Raw genomic sequence first — 20,724 nt, 5'->3', positions numbered from 1 at the left:
TTACTCGAGAAATTAATCGACAACATATTCTTCAAGCTTACGATTGTGCGAGTCTCTTAGGATCTACGATACACCGAAAGCGTATATTCGTGGTACAGTTGAAGTGAAGAAAATTCTATGGCTGAAAATAAGACGAAAATTAAGAATAAGGCTGCGATCTTGGTAAATCAAATTTGAAAATTTGTCGAGTACGCGAGCTGATAGATAAAATTTCACTTTCAAGTCCGATAATTATTAAATTAATTGTTAAATTATTATAGATATTGGGTTATGACAAGAAACGTGTCTTTATAAATTTATTCGAAAATACTCGATTCTATAAACATTGCTGGTTCCAACAGAAAAGCGACGATAATAAGAATACTCGATCGAATATGCTCAAATATTAGAATATGAATTATCATAAAACACCTGAATCGTTCCTCGAGATCGTCGCCAGGGTGGTCAACGATCTTCCTCGACTGTTTTCGCGGTTCAATGGGTTCGGATAACGGACACCTAAGCGTCTGTTATCCGAGAAGATTATCGACTCGGTACGTTGATATTACACCGTACTCTACGTACCACTATTCACTCGGATATTCGCCTTGTAGTTAAAATAAAACGGAATAAGAAATTATAAAATGCTTGCTAATAATTAGAAAATGATTTATTAAAAGAAAATTAAAAAATATGTATATGGTTAAAAGCTAATGATAAGAAATCGAAAAAAAGGCCTTACTCATTAACCATACACGCAGGAATGATATTCGTTAAGAGGAAGGATATAAATAATTTACAATGCATAAAATATTGATGGTATTGTAATTCATATTATATTCGAAACTTCGTTACCTTTTATAATCGCATGTATCAAATCTTCTACTGAAATGAAACGTGTTATATTTTCTTAAAAATAAGCAGGTTACATAATAATTTTGCTACTTTAGATTATAAATAAATCCGTAAAAATTAGACACGCCACACTAATTCATATCTGTATATAAAATATACATTCTTCCACACTATAATCAAATTCATGTTATAGTTTTCATGTACGGAATTCATAATAGAATTTTAAATTTTTCGTATAATATACGACCTATTTAGATAAATTATTTCATTGTAAATAAATGTAATGAAAAGTTTATCATTTAATACATTTTTGTAATCCATAACTTAATACGCTTTTAACTCGTTATTTTATAATCCGCAAATAGTATAATTTAGCGACAATAAATTAAATTTACGCCTATATACAATAATATTAAATATTTTATAAACTATTATGAATTAGTATATAGAAATATAATACACTGGTGTTTTCTCTTTGTATGTAAATTTGTCGGAAAATAATGTGAAACCTTCTGTCGCCTTCGTTATAAAAACATTTTTCAAAAAATGTACACAATATTATACAAAATTGATTTATCTTGGACGACTTTTATAATATCTTATTGAACCTCAAACGTTACAGTCTATTTGCCTGTAGAACCTTACTAACCAACATTATCTTTATAAATAGAATAATATACTAGTGGTTACATTGATAACAATTTTTATTAAAATAAAAGTAGATGTAAAAAGACAAGCTATAATTTTTAAAGTTTGATATACTTGTGTATATATCAGTAAAAAAATTTGAACATTTTATGAATTCGATAAATGAAAGTTCTTTCAAAACTGAATATGCTATATGCTGTTTCAAAACTGGTACAAGAATCTTTTCTATAGAAGAAATATTTATCACAGACAGAGTTAAGTTATCATTAAAATCGCAATAAAATAACAAAGTGCAATCATATGAAATTTGATACTTTTTTTTATAATTCAATCAACATTATATTTATTCAATAATAGTTCTTCTTTTTCTTGTCAATATTAAACTAATTCTTATTATAAATAAAAGATATAAAAAAGATTACGCGTTAAATGTAATCATTTTTATTGCGATTTTATACCACATTTTAAGTATAAATAAAAAAAATTTAAATAATTTATAACTGATACAAAAATCAGTTATTTTATAAAGTTACTATATAATTAAATGTATAAATCTAAATAATCAAAGGTTATATAAATATAAAGATTTGTGTGATGTATTTTACCAAAGTAACTTAATCATCTGATTATTAATCTGTATTCTGCTATCTCATCATTTGTCTAAATTTATCCAACTCGAAGATACTTTCTGATAATCTGCAAAATTACAAAATAATTAATTATATTTTCTGGTAATAATTTCTCTCTTTATATAATCTGCAAAATACCTTAAGAGATGACATTTACATATAAAAGCTTAATATAACGATGATAAAAATAAGAATATATATAAAAAGCGTAATTATTCTGCTTACCTTCCAATAGCGTTTATAAGTGCAACAATTTCGCTTCTTTCTAAGAAGAATTTCTTTCTATTAAAATTATTTAATGTTGATTCCCATCTGTCGAATTTTCCTGAGAATAGAATTTTTAATGCTGTGCCCAAACCATGCGTTTGAAGTTTTCCCCAAAGTTTACACTTATCACACCCTACACAGTCCATAATACGAGATATATTCCTAAAATGTTGTCTAAATTGTTCCTTCAATAACTGAGCCTCAGCTCCACCAGTAAACATAACACTTTCATTAAAATGATCAGGAAATGATCTAAAACACATTAATGTTAAATCTATAAGCATCAATTCATTAGTTATAAATTAATATAATTGATTAGTTAAAACTAATACCTACTTAACAACATTTAAAATATCATTCATTGCCAAACGGGTGTCTTTATCTTGTGCTTTGTTACCAGTGTAATATTCTTCTCTTTCCAAATATGGTGCAGCTTTTGCCAAAGCTCTTAATTCAAGCAGATAAGTAAAATATAAATTTTTTAACCAATTTGGACCTTCACCTCCTGTTTCCTCTGGTGAAAATCTTTTTTGAAACTCTTGCAAATTAGGGCCCCATCGGCCACCAGGCACTATCTCTAAATTGTCTTTTGGTGACAACAAGTATTTTGAACACAAATGAATATTAATACTAGTATGAAGCCCTGATATAACACGGTAGAATACCCTTTTTTCCAGACACATCCCTGCAAATTATAATATATCATAATAAAATCAATGTATACTTTGAAATATATTATTAGTATACTATTGAATTAAAACTATTCACCATTTATTTTTGAAGATTGAATAAAATTATGTGGTGAATTTTCAGGTCTGAAATTAAGTATACATATATAAATATAAAATGCAGCAATTCTTAATATCTATTTCATTTTTTATAATTAACTTATATTTTTACCTAAAACAATTTTCCTTATAAATACTGCGCCATATCCTATGTGCACTCTGTCCTTTATAACCTGTATATCTTTCAGGATTTAGCAAAAGGTCCACATATTCTCCAGGACTAGACTCCTTCACACAAAAATTATCTTGAGCATCATCATATTGTTTCCATAATTCAAAATCTTTGTAGTTCTCTGAACTAAACAAAATATATCAAAATGAATTTGAAATCTTGTTTATAAATAATTCTACTTATGAATGTGCTAGAAATATTTTTCTTTACCTAATTGTTGTGTTTAAATAGCCCAGTTCTTTATTATGATCTTTAGTCCTATGTAAGCAATCATCATATTGTGTTGAAGCTTTATATTTATCCGCAGGACTTTCATTAAAATGACTGTTCTTTAACATATCTCCTTTTAAACCATCTGGAATGTCTTCCTACAAGTATAAAAATATATATAATATATATAAATTTCAACAATTTGTATAAAATGATATTGTAATATCTTTGCATATAGATCAAACTACCATATTAAATACTTACTTCCTGACAAGGTTGTACATGACAGTATCTTATAGCACATTTACTATCATCAGCCCAAAAAGGGCATTCTTGTTTTAAATTTACTTTATAAAAGCGAAAATAATCTCTGACTAGAAGACTCTGAACTCTTGGATAAATTTTCATGTTATTAAAGTAATCCACTGTATCCACATTACAACTGCAGTCATCGATTGATCCCTTCAACTAAATTTTTATAAACATAATTTAATAACTTAAAGTTATGAAAAAGATATTAAATTAGAGATAATATAAAATAACATATATTCACATATGTTAAAGTTGACAGATTTGATTGTAGGTTATGTTTACTTTTTATGAAAAAAGTTGAATAACGAGAAAACAACGAGAATAGTACCTTACAAAAGCATTGATCATTCTTTTCATTGTTCGTTCCAAAATAATTGGAATGTACAATAGAAGGTAAAAACATCACAAATAATATTAATATGCCGAACATATTTTCACTGGTTTCGCACTTCATAATTAAATTCACTGGTATACCTATCAATCACGTTTTCTAATTGATAATAGTTATCGTACGTCACCGCGGTACTAACCGAGGTTTCCTCCTTTTATAACACCGACTAGACTACGTGCCACCAGAAACGTAAATTACCCTGTCAAAAATAAACTTTATTGATGCTTTCATTGTATTGCTTATTGATTAATGTTGTTCCATTAAATGTTCCTCTATTAAATATACACAAATCCACCTACATTTATACAAATGTTATATTTTTTATTTTATTACATATTTAAGTCAAGCTAAAATGTAACGGTATTTCACACATCTGGAATGTTTTATCTCATCTGTAGCAGACGACCTGTAATCTTAACGTGACGTGACTACAATCACGCTGCCACAGACATGTATTTTTCTTACTAACTTTTTAGTTTAATTATTGTAATACATATTTAACTATTTATTAAATATTATGTCATAATTTTAAATCTAAAATTTCTAATAAAGAATGTGGAATATTAGTATGTAGCAAATAAATCTTATAGTAATATATTTAAATTATGATGTTTGCAGATTTTTAATTTACCATTATTTATATAATAATAATGATTATGATTTCAAAATGTTCAACTCACATCTATACCCGGAAAAACGTTAACACAACTTCATTTCTATAAATATATATAAATAATAGATGTTTACTCCCCTCTTTTTAGCTAACCATATCCAAGTTTAATTCCACGTGTACTTATAACATTTGTTACTCACTTTAAATGTAAAAAATAGAGTGTTAGAATGATATAATGAGTCATTAAGAGCCGAGAAAAATATTGACTTTTCTTTAACATTATCTTAAAAATTAGCCGTTTTAAATATTTACGTCTATTATCTATCAAATAACAAAATGGATTTAATATAATATAATATAAAATTATTCCTTTAAAATGTACATTTTTTATTTCACATAATTCAGATGTCATAATAAATAACTTGGCATCATAAATTATCCAAATACGAGGTAAAATGTTCTTAATTTTGAAATTAAGTTTAAGAAATATAATATAAAAGAATATCAATAGTTCAATATAAATTTGAAATACATTTCTAATGTAAAATATAATTTTATTGTACGTAGATGCAAAATTACTTTTTTAAATTTTGTGCAGCATTTAAATAACGCTACTTTTCGTCTATATATATTATTTTCGTTTAGAAAACTTAATTTCTGAATAATGTTTTATACAAATTTGCGCATTTATATATATACTGTTTTATTATTACATCACTTTAATATACATACATTGCAATCAGTGCAATAAAAGCTATACATTAAGAAAATATTTGTCTTTTATTCGAAATTTTCTAATACTAAAAGTACAAAAACTGCGAAGTTCTTACACAATGTTTAAAAAACAGCGTTTTAAATAATAAGGAAACACATATAAAAGACATTATTTTGTATTGTATACAAAAATTAATGTGAACTTTTTATATATAAGAAGAAATGAACTTGGTTTTACATTTATCTTCTACATCTTACATTCCTCTTATTTTCTCCTTAACCTATTTAACATTCCTACATGTGATCTATTTACCTGTATGTGTATATATATATATATATATATATATGTTTTATACTATTTTACATTTATTAGAGTCTCTCATTATAGTGTTACATTACAGTACACTACATGTATGTATTATGTTATATTACGTTTCTTCCTTAGAAAAAAATGGTATGTATATATGTATCATCTTTTTTAAATATATATGATATATCGCGATAAATAAATGTAAAATCTATTTTAATGTTAAAATAAACATCTATTAAAGTATAAATTGACGTTTAAAACAATCCTTATTATAATTAATCAGTACTGTTCACTGTAATACCTATTGTTTGTACTCATTGGCGTAGACTCATTGCGGTATAGGACATGTCAAAACTTTATGCGAAGGTGCCGATGGTTAGTTGTCATTGAATAATAATATTTGTATTTAAAATCAATTTACACTGAGGAATAAATCTGAGAATGATATTTCAAACTTCTTAAATTTATAAGATTTTTGTTTTATTGTTTTATTTTCGATAATATAATATAAATCTTTATAACCTATACAATGTTTGAATTGTCAAAGAACGTTTTGAACTTTAACGTATATATAAATATCTATAAAATTGTATATTAAAAATATTTAAAAATATTCATACAATGTTACTGTTATCTCAGTATACTAATGATTAACTTAGATATTGTTATTTCTCAACAATTATATACTAGTTTTTTCATTATACAGTAGAACTATAAATCATTAGTTAATAAAAATATTTTCACAGATGGTATTGTACATATATTTTAATTTTTATGTTTGATAAAAAAATAATGCACAATGATTAAGATAATATTCGTGTTAATAATGAGAGTTTAGTATGTAAACATAAAATTAAAGTTAATTTTCTACTAAATTGTGTTTAGGATAAAAATCAGTTTATATTTGAAGATAAATGGCCATGTATGAGACCAACTATTTTGAAATTACTCAAACAAGAACCTGTTACTCAAGCAGAATGGCAAGATTTATTCTTCTTAGTTCATGCAGTATGTGTATGGAATGACAAAGGTGCTCTTAAATTATTAGATGCGCTCAAAGCAAACATAATGGATTTTATAAAACAAGCTCAGCAGGTACATATTATAATTTATAAATACAAAAAAAATATTTTTATCAACAGAAAAATATTACTGTTTTATGCATTTTCTAGAGAGTTTTAGCACACCAAGAAGAGCAAGCTTTATTGAAAGCATATATAGTTGAATGGAGAAAATTTTTTGCACAATGTAATTATTTGCCAACACCATTTAGACAATTAGAAACATCTCTTGCTGGAAAGGCACCATCCAGTGTTCAAAAAAAAAGTCAACCTGATGATATTGTTAGAAAAGTAAAGTTCATTTTTTTAATTTTACGATAATATAATTCCATAATATACATTTTTTTGTTCATTATAGCTAATGTTGGATAGTTGGAATCAAAGTATATTTGGAGAAATAAAACAAAAACTTCAAGATTCAGCTATGAGACTTGTTCGTGCTGAAAGAAATGGTGAAGCCTTTGATTCACAACTCGTTATTGGTGTTAGAGAATCTTATGGTATATAACAAATTTTTGTTTATATAAATTATCTGCTTATACATCTTATAAATTTAAAGTTGTGTTAAATTATGTTACAGTAAATTTATGTTCAAATGCAATTGATAAGCTTCAAATCTATAGAGAGAATTTTGAAGCAGCATATATAGAAGCAACAGAAGCATTCTACTGGGTTAAAGCACCTGAACAGCTATCATTACATGGTGTAGAAAATTATATGCGTTATGCTGATGCAAAGTTACAAGAAGAAGAACTTCGTGCCCAAAAATACCTAGAACCAAACAGTGCTAGTGTACAACTTTTAACTGATTGTTGCGTACGTGTATTAGTAGCAACTTTTAAGCCAGCCATATTAGCAGAATGTCCGCGAATGATTCAGCATCGTCAAACAGATAGTGAGTATAATGTGATTTGAATTATATTTTTATAATAGCATTTTTGTAATGGTATAAAATGAATTACAATTGTAGAACTTAGGTTAATGCTAAAACTAATGGATAGAGTTCCTGAAGGAGTTGGTCCAATGTTAAGAAATTTAGAAGAACATATAGCAAGTGCAGGTTTAGCTGATATGATGGCAGCTGTGGATGTTATTACTCAAGATTCTGAAAAATACGTTGAAAGATTATTAGATCTTTTTCGTCGGTTTTCAATTCTTGTTAAAGAAGCATTTGATGATGATCCTCGATTTCTAACTGCTCGAGATAAAGCTTACAAACTTGTCGTAAATGATGCGACGGTATTCAGATTAGAATTACCTGCACGTCAGTGTTCTGGTATTGGTACAACGATTTTAAATAATAAACCCAACAACAATAATAATGGACAGCCAGAATCAAAGTGTCCAGAACTTCTAGCTAATTACTGTGATATGTTACTTAGGAAAACACCACTCAGTAAAAAATTAACTTCTGATGAAATTGAAAGCAAACTAAAAGATGTAGTATGCACCTTAACTTATATATATTACTATTATATTTTTAATATCTAAAATCATTTTATCTCATACTTATCTTATATTGGTTTTATTTTAGTTATTAGTGCTAAAATATGTTCAAAATAAGGATGTATTTATGCGCTATCATAAAGCTCATTTAACAAGGCGTTTAATATTAGATACATCCGCTGATTCTGAGAAAGAGGAAAATATGGTAGAATGGCTTCGTGAAGTCGGAATGCCTGCTGATTACGTTAATAAATTAGCACGAATGTTTCAAGACATTAAAGTGTCACAAGATCTAAATCAACAATTTAAAGAGCAATGTAGAGCTGCTATTGCAGATAGTATTAACATTAAGGTATGGTCCAAGATGTTATAATAATATCTTGATTTGTGTATTGTGGAACATATATTAAAAGGCATTAATATAATTTGTTATAGATATTAAATGCAGGTGCTTGGGCTAGAGGTAGTGAACGTGTCACCGTAAGTTTACCACTGCAACTAGAAGATTATATTCCTGAAGTGGAAGAATTTTATAAAAAAAAACACAGTGGAAGAAAATTACAGTGGTACCATCATATGTCTAATGGCACGGTAAGAAAGAAAATGTCTTGTAAAAAAAAATATTAGAAAGAGATCTTACATCTTTTTAAGTATTGTTATGATTTAAAAAGGAAATTTTTTGGCCATAATCATAAAAGTGTTAATACAGTTTCGATCAGAAACTATGTATATGTTTATTAAAGCAGAATAACATAAATTTTTCTGAAGCAGTAAACATGGGTATAGAGTAAAATTTTTCAAAAAATTCAATATCTCGGTTCTAATTTTCAGCTTCACCTTGCAACCAATTTGGATGGTGTTCCAGATAACATTTTCTAACCAAGTGGGACGCTTTGATGTGGATGTAACAACATTTCAAATGGCAGTTTTATTTGCTTGGAATCAGCGGCCGTTTGAAAAGATATCATATGAAAATTTGCGATTGGCAACAGAACTTCCTGATCCGGAACTCAGACGAACTTTATGGTCTTTGTGTGCCTTTCCAAAACTCAAACGTCAACTTCTTCTAGTTGAACCACATGCGCATAGTCCCAAAGATTTTGCAAATGATACACGATTTTGGGTGAATCAAGAATTCGCTATAGTGTTAGTAATACTTTTTGAAAAATCACACAATAATTTAATTTACTCAAAATATATATAATTAATTCTTCTTTTTAATACTTAGGAAAAATGGTAAACTGCAAAAACGAGGTAAAATTAATTTAATAGGAAGACTTCAATTATCAACTGAACGAAGTAAAGAAGAAGACAACCAATCCATTGTACAACTTAGAATACTAAGAGTTCAGGTACACTTTCTATTCAACTAACTTTGTCTTTTTACCTTCCTCTAAGTAAAATTAATGATACATATATCTTTTACGTATATCTTTTAACAGGAAGCAATCATCAAGATTTTAAAGATGCGTAAAAAAATCAGTAATGCTCAGTTACAAACCGAATTAGTTGATATATTAAAGAACATGTTTCTGCCAAGTAAAAAGATGATAAAAGAACAAATTGAGTGGCTTATTGAGCATAAATATATACGTAGACACGACGATGACATTAACACCTTTGTGTATATGGCATAGGTCGGGATTATACATACGTATAATACTGTTCTTATGATTAATATTATATTTTTATAAAAATTCAGTTCTTGTTTATCAGATTGTATGCTCAAAAATCCCAATGTAATTGAAAGATGTTAACGTTGTTTGTAGCATGTTCACAAAAAACACATCTTTTAAATGAAAAGTTAGTACCATCATACAGAGTCATATCGTTTATAAATTATGATTAAATATGATATCGCCTTCGACCATGAAAATATGCATTACTAAACAGGTAATTATTATAATATTTCAAAAACTCGGACTAGAAAATTGATTAATTTTTTCTTTCTCTTTCTTCTCTTCTTTCTTTCAAAACTTGAAAACATCAAGGGAAAAAATGTACAAGATCAAAAATTTTTATTTCGTTATATGTCATTATGTTGTCTTTTACTTTTGACGTAATCACAATTTCATAAATATATTTTATATCTTCTGTTTTATATAAAAATAAAGTAAATTGTTTAAAATATTCATGAATACTATAAACTCATCACAGATGTATTTAATTTTCAAGGACGATGTTCACGATATGTACATTATACATTTTAACACATATCTAAACGTAAATACATGGATATGTTTATTTACTGCAAGTGTACATATTTTCCAAATATGATTGTTTTTCATTGATTTATTTGAATTGTAGAAAGTACAGAAATTACAGAACTTTTTGTATACAATATTTTTTGTATTCTGTTTTTATGAACTACATTATGTTTCTTTTAACCGAAATAATATTAATAATTTTTGATTGAAAAAATGTAAAATGAAAAAATTCATACAAAGGGAGAATATAAAAAAATGGCCTATACCGTTATATATAAATGTAAGGTTATAAAATTTTAATTCTTTTATATTTTAATAATAAGACGTTGTATAATCCCTGTACTAAAGAAATTTTACATAACTGTATTGTGAACGATAAGATCTTTACTCAACACACGCATTACTATTAACATTTATGTGTATAAAGCTTTTATATTATTTCAATATGCGATTGACAAGTGTAAAAGTGAACAATTTCGAAATTAAAAAGGATTTTTTATATTTTTCGATGTATCTTATTACATTTTTCCTATAAAGTATTATTTTAAAATGCACAAATTTTCATGAATAAAACAATATCTTTTAAAATTAAGCTAGAGTATCTAATATAATTTAAATTAAATAATTGAGCAAATAGATCATAAAAAGACATTTTCTTTATTTTATCTTTGTAAGATTCAGACATAAAAAACAGGTTTTGAGTAACATATTTATTCACACAAAAGTAATTTGCTATAACATATTTATAAATTTTCAACAATTCTATATTACTTTAAATCTTACATCAATATGAAATATATTTTATGCAAGTGGGAACACTATATACATTTACATATACAGATGCATAAATATTATTGTTACAAAAAAAAAACATGTAGCACTAATACATTTTGAATAACATATTAATTTGTTATTGCAAAGAATTCCTGAAATGATAACACTACTTATAATTTTATTAAGTATATATATCCTACAAATTTAATTAATAAAATATACATTCTTCCTAAAGATTTATTTTTTTTTAATGAAAAAAAATCATTCACACACTTCTAAATTTTAATATTGATTAATTAAAATATGACAGAAAACAGTATCATTGATACCACTTTTCATATGTTGCATGGTACATTCTTATAATCACATATATGTACATTAAATATCAATGTTACTCAAACTTATCACACACACACCCACTTTGTAACAAATCATATTTCTTGAGTAAATCTTGCTTGAAATTCTGAGATAATTAACAGATCAAGAATTTAATTCTAATTGCCTTTTCTAAGATCATAAATTTTATATACTTCCTTTAAAAGTATTTGTAACATCGATACTTCGAGTGAAACGTTAATATCGCTAATTTCAATATCGTTTACCCTTAATATTTTAATATTAATTTTTATAATTGTAAGTAAGCATCTAATATTTTAAATTGTGATTTTAAATTAAAAGAGGATAAGAATTGGTGTAAAGTTATTCCGAAATATTATATAGATTTTCTAATAGTTTATTTGTACGTTATTTAATATTCGATGACTTTTTTAAATTATTTCATTATATCACGTATTTTTATTTATTTGTAATGTCAGCATAAAATATTATTTATCTGTAAACGAAAACATAACTTTTAATAAAATATTTTTTATCTATTTATTATCTTTTTAAATACTTACATATATTACTCTGAGCAAAACACATTTACAGATTATTTCTTGTGAATTTGTGATCTCAAATTAAAGTATTAATTTTGCAATATTGCAATATAAATTTTTGAGTGTTGAATATCATTGTTTGTAATGCCACTAATTGCTTCTTGGATGGATAAATAATTCATTGTCAAATGAGTGGACAATATTTCTAATAGAGCTGTTTATGAATGTTCTGGACAACGTGTATGTTGAATACGTGGAACATTTTTCATAGGATTTGTTGTTTCACAAACATGTACAACTATGCCAGGTTGTCCTGAACCACCAGGATGTAATTCATGACTGCCTCCTGTAAAATTATTTGTATGATTGATATATACATACATGTGTACATAATATATACATGTATAGGAAACCTCAGATAACTGCCAAAATAGAATCTCTCGATAATTGCATCTTCGTCATCCCTACTACTAGGGGGAGGTTTCCCTCAATGCACTGGAAAGCTTAGCGACCCGCGAAGGGTTGATTAGTCTCACATGATTCAATCCTAGATATCGGTGAGACAATGCACGTATTTAGGTAATAATTCAAAAATGAAACTTTTTTATTTTTAACGTTTTTTTAAATTAATCTTTTACAAACGTATTTGTGGGAATTTTCTGATTAAAATGAAACGGAACACGATAAAATTTGAATTATATTTACTTATTGGTGTTTATTATCACTTATTTAATTATCATTAAGTATGAAAATATGCTCCAAATTATATCGTGTTTGGTGTCATCCTAATATGTTAGTAAAAGCTTCATTGATCACAAATCAAAAATAAAAAATTTTGATTTTTTAATTAAAGGTTTCAGCTTATCGCGAGTCTTTAATGTTTGCCGATCGCTTCGGCTCTCAGTTCCTCTTCCTCTTTCACTTGCGTTGTCCTTTTCTATGTTCGGTACAGCTAAGATTTCAGTTTCAAGGAATAGAATCATTTGCAACACCAGCGTCCCGAATTTCTGGCAGTTATCGGAGATTTTCGTACTTAATAGACATAGAAAAACATGCTATAAACTCCTTAAATGACAGAACCTGCAGATAAATTTGCTATAGCTGCCAATAAGTCATGATTAACTAAAGGTTCGCCTTCCTCTCTAGGCTGCCATCCAATAGGTGGTGAAGCAGGTGGTGAAATTAGGAACTGTTTTGTTAATGCTGGTGGGTGAAGGTGTTGATCTTCTACATCTGAAATATATATTATTTTTAAAGTTGATAAAATTTTCATTAATTCTTATAACATAATGTTCATTAAAAAATAAATTTACAAACCTATTGGAGTAACAGGTTGTGCAAAATAACAGTTGATATCTGTCTCACCAAAATGAGCTTGGTGTAATTGTATTCTGGCATTTGCTGCTGCACTTGGAGAACTATAATTCACTCTCATTCTTCTAAATGATCTAAAATATTGAAATGTAGCATCTTCCCCAAACTGTTTGAAGAGATTCTGTATTTCTTGCTACAGAAATAAAACATATGCTTATTAGATATTGAATTTATTACATTCAATTTTACTATATATTTTTGTCACCTTTAATTCATCATCTTTAAAAACTCTGGGATCTACATTAGTTACAATAACTGATGTTGGTAAATCTTCATCATGTACTAAATCTTCAATAGTCCTTGTATTTGTATCAGAACGATTTTTTTCTACATCAAATTCTAACTCCAATTGTTGATAATTAGGATGTAAATTTGGTAATCCATCAACTTCATTTATAATTATATTTTCAGATTCTTCTAATTCTTCCTCTTCCACTATATTAGAGCCATGTTTCTTCTCCATATCTGTTCTATGCTGCATATAGAAGTACTAAATTGTAATTTATTTGAATTTACACATTAACATAAAGATATAATAAAGATATATATATATATATCTTTATTAATTATTTTATTATAATTTATATATTATAATTTATATATTTATTTTTTTATTATACTTATTACTTTATTATAATTTATATATATATATATATATATAAATTGTATCTATAATATAGAGATTAACTAAAAAAAATGTATTTTCTTATAAATATTTTGCATGTCTACTGAGCAAATATTTTAAATATTTTCAATATATAGCTCTCATTCATTTTTATATTTTAATTTACAAAAAAGCAATATTCTTTTATTATAAATGATCTTATATGTTCAGTTAATGACTTTTAATATATTACCAAAACTTTAATAATGCTGTAATTTATTTATCAAGTAAGTATCTACAACGTTAATCAAATTATCATAGTATAACGTATAATTTTTTAAATAAGTTAATCAGATATTGCATATTTTTTAAAATAAACATTATGTTACGAATCACTCTTGGGGTAAATAATTCATAAACTATGAATAATAGAAATATATATTGCAAAATGATTACGAACAACGAATTTATTTACAATTAATTGTAATTGTTAGTTGCAAGGTAATATTACGTATTATCATGCTAAAATAAATAAGCATATTAAGCGAGGACTATGTATAATAAATAATAATAAATAATAAATAATATGCAGAGACATAATATGTCAAAGGTAAAGTAATTAATCAGCTGACTGAGAACAAATAATACTTACATGTTTTTTCTTAAGCAGTTAAATCGAATGTGTGCCTTCTTAATATTTATTCAGATCGAGAGAAAATTGTTTATTTCATTTACTTATTTATTTATGTATACATTCATACATTCATATATATATAAAATCCTTCATTGTATTAACGTTATTATTACTCATTTATACAACTTTCGATGTTACATGTTGCATTCGTTATTTTATTATTATCGTAATGTAATCTTTTATAATCGTAGACTATAAGTAACTAGAAAGATAAGCATATCAGTATAGACAAGCTTTTGCAGTAGAATCATCTGTTATCGAAGAAAAACTTGTTTCATTGACTGCGCATGTCAAGTAAAAATAGATATTTGTATTATTTAGAACATTCAATTTTGTAAATTCACAGTGAGTTTAGAAATTATATTTTTTAGATACCATGTAAATTGTTTTAGATATGATGAAGATATTTGGAAATTCGTCTTATACTAGTTTTCTTATCGAGTTACCTCTCTATGCGTTCATACAGGACACACATAGGTAAATGTAATATATATATATATATATATATATATATATATATATATATATACACAATTATATGCTTGCTTATGCATACACATACACTCATAAATAACAGCGAGCAACAAATAACAATGTCGACGATGGAAGGTTCACTTAGTAAATGGACAAATGTTGTTAATGGATGGCAATATCGTTGGTTTGTTTTAGATGATAATGCTGGTCTTCTATCGTATTATACGGTAAGAATTTTTAAATATTGTAATTGTTACATTTACTGTTCTCTTGTTCATTAATAGGTTACACCCCATTTTCTTTTTAAACATTTATGCAATGTTCAATTCAAAATTATAATTTAATATAAATTTCTGTATGCATCAGTAATCTTTGAATTTATTTATTAGTTGCTTTAAAACATTATTTGTATCTCTTTAAATATTTTACACATCTGTCATAGTCAGCTGATCTTTAAATATCTAATTACAAAATTACATTTAATTTCAAAAGTACTTACCAATTTTATATGGTAAAGTTAAATCATATTCAAAAAGAATTATTATGGGTATGTAAATTTTATCATATTATATCAATTATAATTTAATTATCAATAGTTAATTGATATTACATGAAAATTTTATTATTGCTTTTTTCAATATCTAGTTTTTAAACAAATATACATTTAAATTGCAAATATTAATGATATTTTCTTTACAATTACTATAAATATTATATTTTGAATATGATAAATTGTTATGTTATACCTTAATTATATTGCAGAGTAAAGAAAAAATGATGAGAGGGGCACGTAGAGGATGTGTACGTTTAAGAGGTGCTATTATAGGTATCGATGATGAGGACGATAGCACATTTACAATTACTACATCATCATACAAAGATGATTCAAAAACATTTCATTTTCAAACAAGAAATGCAGAGGAACGAGAACGTTGGATTCGTGCTTTAGAAGACACTATATTACGTCATTCACATGCTGTATGGTTACTTAGATATTAAGAACAAAAACTACATTTAGTTTAATGCTTAAGTAAAATTTAAATTACTCTAGAGATGGGATCCTAAAAAATCTCCTCCCAAGCAAGACTTTGATCGTAAAGTAGCTGAAGCAGATGCTTACCTTCAATTGTTGATTGATCAAATAAAATTAATTGAAACAAAACAAAGATCTGTTGCTACAGAAGATGAAGAAAAGCAACAAAAATATACAGCAATTTTAACCCAAGCCAATGCAATGCTCAATTCAGTTAAACATACAATTGTTCAATTACAAATTGCAAAGGTAAATATTCATTATAAATATAAGACACCATAATGAATCTTTATAATTAAATTTTATACATTTAATAGAATTAGGTATAGTTTGTGTGTAGTAAAAATTCTATACTTTTAGAATACAGCAATACCTGTAAATGGAGTATATAGGGGACCCACTGATTCAATACATGTTTCGTCTTCATTATCTCATGGTATGTATTTAAATGTGAGTATAAAATACACCTATAATGAAAGACATGCAATATAATAAATTTTAGTTGCTGTTAGAGAACCAGAAGCAACTGTACAGACTGGTATTGAATTAGGTTCCGAATGTGTAGAACTAAGGGTACCTACATTGCCAAATGGTAATTTATTTTTTCTTATTTATGTGTACTAAATTAAAAATAAATGTCAAATTATTAAGTTATAGTATTCCTAAAAATAAAATTATCAATCAAGTAGACAAACGGATTAAAATACATATTTTCATTGATTTTTACTTGTAAAGCTGTTGTGGATAGGGATCTCCCTGTACCCCAATTCTCTTATTCATCTTCGGATGAAGACGAAGATTATTATGATGCAGCAGACGAAATATCACCTCCTGCAATGCAAAATCATATCAGTATGTAAGTATTTATCAGGGTTCGTGAATCTTTAATATAAAATTTAAGAAATATGTGATATATTTTGTAATTCAGTAGAAGACGAGATAGTGAACGTTCACATGTGGATATATCGAACGAAAATCGGAAGCAAAATCCATTGCCACCTATAAAAGGTGACGGCTCTGTTGATTACGATGGTAAGTATTAATCTATGTTAAGTGCTTAAAAGTTTATATGTTTCATATATTGTTTAACAAATATAAAATCAATTTGTTGTACACATTTCTTTCTTCTTAGGATATAACTGTATTTTATTTGTTTTCAGTTTTTTATTATATATATATTTATATATAATTTTAGTGTGTATATGTTTAAAATTAAGAAAGAAATTCAAATAAAGTCAATATATAAATACTTAATCAAATTAAAAGAATGATAAAGATATTAAAATATGTTATGATTATTGTTAATTATTTATAGCAAATATATCTATATTACAAATTTAGAGTAACAAATAAAACACAGCATAAAGCACATTCAAATTTTAAATAAAAAAAAAATTATATAAACATTAAAAATCCATAATAAATTGCACTCGTTATCGATAATAGAGGTTCGATATCAGTCGACTTAACCCACAACTACAATTATTATACACGTGAATTGTCGTGTCATCCGAACCTTGTAGTAAAGCATTATCAAATTTATAGTTAAAATCAAGTGTGAATATTTTTTAGTATGACACAATTACAGAAAAATGAATTTAATCAACTTCGAATAGTTTTCCCCTCTTGGAAAATTTTGTTTCTCAGAAAAAGACGTTTATATTGCGTATAGTCAATATCATATAATGATCGTATTTAGGAATGGATTTTAACTGACATTTTATAAAAATACAATATGCTGGGTGCAGCTTCAAATAGTACGTTTTTAAATTATAGTAAAATATATACATAAAAAAAGAAATCTTTTTATATTTATGTGAAAATTTCTGTTCTTATAGGTTGTATTTTTTGAGTTTAAAGTTTTAAATTGGTATACATATTACAACTATTATTGACTTAGGAGAAATATTAAAACGAATTATATTAAAAAAAGAAATTACTTTTTTTCTCATTTTTTAAATCACTATACATTATTGTTTATAAATTATTGTTGTAAGCTTTTGTTACATGTTACAGCCCTTTATGAAGAGGAAAGTGAAACAGAAAGTTAGTAACTATTATATTAATAATGTAAATTATTTAAATAAGATTAAATCCTTATCTTTATGATACTTTTTAGTGGATTCCATGGAATCCCATGGATCCGTAGTGACTCATCTCCTATCTCAAGTAAAAATTGGTATGGATTTAACAAAAGTAGCATTACCTACATTCATTTTGGAGCGCAGGTCGCTTCTTGAAATGTATGCAGACTATTTTACTCATCCAAATCAGTTTGTAAGGTATATTCTATGAAATAAATAATATTAGTAATATTTTTCAAAATTATTTGTTGAAGCTTTTTATACACTATAGTATTTCATATTTTAGCATAGCAGATATGTCTACTCCTAAAGATAGAATGGTTCAAGTAGTTCGTTGGTATTTATGCAGTTTCCATGCAGGTCGTAAATCAGGGGTAGCTAAGAAACCATATAATCCAATATTAGGTGAAATTTTTAGATGTCATTGGGATATTCCTAATGATGCTATAGATAGTTCTAATGATACGAAACTAGTTGTTGGAGGTCCTGTACCTTGGTGCAAAGAAAATCAGCTTTCATTTATTGCTGAACAAGTTTCTCATCATCCTCCCAGTAAGTTCACTTATATTTATTTATTAAAATCTTTTAAAAATATTTTTCTAGATGAATAAGTATGATTCGTATTATAGTAAGTGCATTTTATGCTGAACATTATGCGAAAAAAATTAGTTTTGGTGCACATGTATGGACAAAAAGCAAATTCCTTGGACTGAGTATAGGAGTACATAATGTTGGAAAGGGTTGGGTAAATGTATTACAACATGGAGAAGAATATGTATTGACTTTCCCAAATGGTTATGGTAGATCTATTCTCACTGTACCATGGATAGAGTTAGGGGGGACTGCAACTATCCATTGTACGCAAACTGGTTACCATGCTGCTGTAGAATTTTTGACAAAACCTTTTTATGGCGGTAAGCGTAATCGAATTACATGTCAAATTACACAACCAGGAGATAAGAAACCATTCGTTGTTATAAACGGAGAATGGAGTGGTGCCATGGAAGCAAAGTGGGCTGATGGAGTATGTACACAAGATATTATAAAAGATACCAATTTCTCATTTTATTTTTTTTTCATTCATAAATTCAATTTTTATAGAGAACTGAAATTTTTGCGGACGTTAAAGAACTTTACACTCAAAGAAAATTAGTGAAGCCAGTGTGTGAACAAGAAGAACACGAATCACGAAAAGTTTGGCGAGATGTAACTGTTGGATTAAGGATTAACGACATGGAAAAGGCAACAGCTGCTAAATGTGCAATTGAACAAAAACAACGAGATGAAGCACGTAATAGAAAAGAAAACAATATTAATTGGCAAACTAAGGTATATTTTTCTTTCAAAATTACGTACTTTTTATTTCAAATGATTATATAAAGTCTTATCTTCCAATAGTTGTTCAAAGAAACTAAAGATGGTAGTTGGGTCTATGTAAAACCACTTGCAGACAGATTACATTCTTGCTCCAATCAAAGTGCTACAACATAAATAATTTGCTGCAGTTTTAGATATTGCACAGTACTAGAAATTTAAGGCCTAACACATATGATTAATAATATGTTTACTAATTTTAAATCTAATGACTCTGTGCTATGCAGAAGAACAAAACTGAAAGGTATTATAAATTCCTTCCTTAACATTTTGTTTTTTTTATATAAACCTGATTAAGTACAATAGCAAATATTTAAATACTATACAATATTAAGATTTCATTGAAAGGTACATATGTATTTTGATAGCAAGCAAATTATTTTTTATAATATATTATCACAGAAATAGTTACTGCTTTAAAGGAAACAAGTTTACATAGTATTGTGCTATATATTATATGTTGACATCGACATACAAGCTTATGTACTGTTAAAAAAATATATACAGCTATAAAAACAATATTTCTGATGATGATTTATCGTTTCTATTAAGAAGAATTGCAATACAGTTTTAGCATAACACAATACAAATAAAAATGTAGTAATAGACCTAATGCATAAAGCATGCTTCTCTAATATGTTTTAGCTGTTTCCATAATATAGCATTAATGAAACATTAATGAAATTAAATTACACGAATTTTTTTCATTCCGTAATAATTATGTATGTTATTGAACTTTGGATATTTTTAAATAATTACTTCCAGATAGTATCCAAAATGATTTAATTAATAAATTTAAAAAATGGACAACTGTACTCGTGATTGTAAAAATA

At 26.5% G+C, this 20,724-nt stretch overlaps 4 protein-coding genes and 1 long non-coding RNA gene across 13 annotated transcripts; 2 read left to right on the top strand and 3 right to left on the bottom strand.

The window, feature by feature from the left end:
• Positions 1-790: 790 nt before the first annotated feature.
• LOC100651030 (ero1-like protein) lies at positions 791-5,038 on the bottom strand. 6 transcript variants are annotated; one of them, XM_012317929.3, is made up of 9 exons: positions 4,932-5,038; positions 4,189-4,450; positions 3,813-4,016; positions 3,549-3,706; positions 3,279-3,464; positions 3,147-3,193; positions 2,715-3,063; positions 2,337-2,630; positions 791-2,178 (listed from the first exon to the last, which is right to left on the bottom strand). In XM_012317929.3, the coding sequence occupies exons 2-9, from the start codon at positions 4,312-4,314 to the stop codon at positions 2,127-2,129; spliced, it is 1,416 nt and encodes a 471-aa protein (XP_012173319.1). In that variant the 5' UTR covers positions 4,315-4,450; positions 4,932-5,038; the 3' UTR covers positions 791-2,126. The 6 variants fall into 6 exon arrangements, with proteins under 6 accessions (XP_012173319.1, XP_012173329.1, XP_003393715.1 ...); XM_012317939.3 differs by having other exon boundaries at positions 4,391-4,450; positions 4,932-5,037; XM_003393667.4 differs by lacking the exon at positions 4,932-5,038 and adding an exon at positions 4,551-4,766.
• Positions 5,039-5,946: 908 nt separating this feature from the next.
• Positions 5,947-11,103, top strand: LOC100650915 (cullin-5). Of its 2 annotated transcripts, none has more exons than XM_048413053.1 (11): positions 5,947-6,032; positions 6,774-6,983; positions 7,061-7,240; positions 7,308-7,449; positions 7,530-7,844; positions 7,920-8,392; positions 8,484-8,747; positions 8,831-8,986; positions 9,261-9,541; positions 9,624-9,747; positions 9,838-11,103. In XM_048413053.1, the coding sequence occupies exons 1-11, from the start codon at positions 6,030-6,032 to the stop codon at positions 10,030-10,032; spliced, it is 2,343 nt and encodes a 780-aa protein (XP_048269010.1). In that variant the 5' UTR covers positions 5,947-6,029; the 3' UTR covers positions 10,033-11,103. The 2 variants fall into 2 exon arrangements, with proteins under 2 accessions (XP_048269010.1, XP_003393714.2); XM_003393666.4 differs by lacking the exon at positions 5,947-6,032 and adding an exon at positions 6,106-6,263.
• Positions 11,104-11,297: 194 nt separating this feature from the next.
• On the bottom strand, positions 11,298-15,138 carry LOC100650801 (protein sarah). Its single transcript, XM_048413094.1, has 6 exons — positions 14,885-15,138; positions 13,834-14,103; positions 13,572-13,761; positions 13,335-13,487; positions 12,276-12,600; positions 11,298-12,208 (listed from the first exon to the last, which is right to left on the bottom strand). The coding sequence occupies exons 2-5, from the start codon at positions 14,089-14,091 to the stop codon at positions 12,473-12,475; spliced, it is 729 nt and encodes a 242-aa protein (XP_048269051.1). The 5' UTR covers positions 14,092-14,103; positions 14,885-15,138; the 3' UTR covers positions 11,298-12,208; positions 12,276-12,472.
• Positions 15,139-15,474: 336 nt separating this feature from the next.
• LOC100650675 (oxysterol-binding protein-related protein 9) lies at positions 15,475-20,410 on the top strand. Of its 3 annotated transcripts, none has more exons than XM_012317876.3 (13): positions 15,475-15,627; positions 16,163-16,378; positions 16,452-16,682; positions 16,794-16,869; positions 16,936-17,025; positions 17,169-17,289; positions 17,365-17,465; positions 18,450-18,479; positions 18,553-18,715; positions 18,804-19,069; positions 19,147-19,541; positions 19,619-19,846; positions 19,916-20,410. In XM_012317876.3, the coding sequence occupies exons 1-13, from the start codon at positions 15,475-15,477 to the stop codon at positions 20,006-20,008; spliced, it is 2,163 nt and encodes a 720-aa protein (XP_012173266.1). In that variant the 3' UTR covers positions 20,009-20,410. The 3 variants fall into 3 exon arrangements, with proteins under 3 accessions (XP_012173266.1, XP_003393712.1, XP_012173272.1); XM_003393664.4 differs by having other exon boundaries at positions 17,362-17,465; XM_012317882.3 differs by lacking the exons at positions 15,475-15,627; positions 16,163-16,378; positions 16,452-16,682; ... (2 more) ...; positions 17,169-17,289; positions 17,365-17,465 and adding an exon at positions 17,767-18,190.
• Positions 16,849-18,060, bottom strand: LOC125386495. Its single transcript, XR_007226705.1, has 2 exons — positions 17,950-18,060; positions 16,849-17,264 (listed from the first exon to the last, which is right to left on the bottom strand). It is a non-coding gene; the product is annotated as an uncharacterized LOC125386495 (long non-coding RNA).
• Positions 20,411-20,724: the final 314 nt, after the last annotated feature.

Source organism: Bombus terrestris, chromosome 2 (genome assembly GCF_910591885.1).
Source record: "Bombus terrestris chromosome 2, iyBomTerr1.2, whole genome shotgun sequence".
NCBI classification, from domain to species: domain Eukaryota; kingdom Metazoa; phylum Arthropoda; class Insecta; order Hymenoptera; family Apidae; genus Bombus; species Bombus terrestris.
Note: the sequence above shows the minus strand (reverse complement) of the source record. Positions and strands in the feature narration are given on the sequence as shown.

Bases quoted from the DNA above. Each gene is read 5' to 3' on its own strand.
- LOC100650915 (XM_003393666.4), top strand. From the start codon at position 6,234: ATGTCAAAACTTTATGCGAAGGTGCCGATG. The intron at 6,264-6,773 runs GTTAGTTGTCAT...AATTGTGTTTAG, and splicing joins TTTATGCGAAGGTGCCGATG to GATAAAAATCAGTTTATATT. The intron at 7,450-7,529 runs GTATATAACAAA...ATTATGTTACAG, and splicing joins TGGTGTTAGAGAATCTTATG to TAAATTTATGTTCAAATGCA.
- LOC100650675 (XM_003393664.4), top strand. From the start codon at position 15,475: ATGCATACACATACACTCATAAATAACAGCGAGCAACAAATAACAATG. The intron at 18,480-18,552 runs GTTAGTAACTAT...GATACTTTTTAG, and splicing joins AGAGGAAAGTGAAACAGAAA to TGGATTCCATGGAATCCCAT. The intron at 19,847-19,915 runs GTATATTTTTCT...ATCTTCCAATAG, and splicing joins ATATTAATTGGCAAACTAAG to TTGTTCAAAGAAACTAAAGA.
- LOC100650801 (XM_048413094.1), bottom strand. From the start codon at position 14,091: ATGGAGAAGAAACATGGCTCTAATATAGTGGAAGAGGAAGAATTAGAA. The intron at 13,762-13,833 runs GTGACAAAAATA...TTATTTCTGTAG, and splicing joins TTAAAGATGATGAATTAAAG to CAAGAAATACAGAATCTCTT. The intron at 13,488-13,571 runs GTTTGTAAATTT...TATATATTTCAG, and splicing joins ACAACCTGTTACTCCAATAG to ATGTAGAAGATCAACACCTT.
- LOC100651030 (XM_012317929.3), bottom strand. From the start codon at position 4,314: ATGAAGTGCGAAACCAGTGAAAATATGTTCGGCATATTAATATTATTT. The intron at 3,707-3,812 runs GTAAGTATTTAA...TTATACTTGTAG, and splicing joins ATGTACAACCTTGTCAGGAA to GAAGACATTCCAGATGGTTT. The intron at 3,194-3,278 runs GTAAAAATATAA...ACTTAATTTCAG, and splicing joins TATAAGGAAAATTGTTTTAG to ACCTGAAAATTCACCACATA.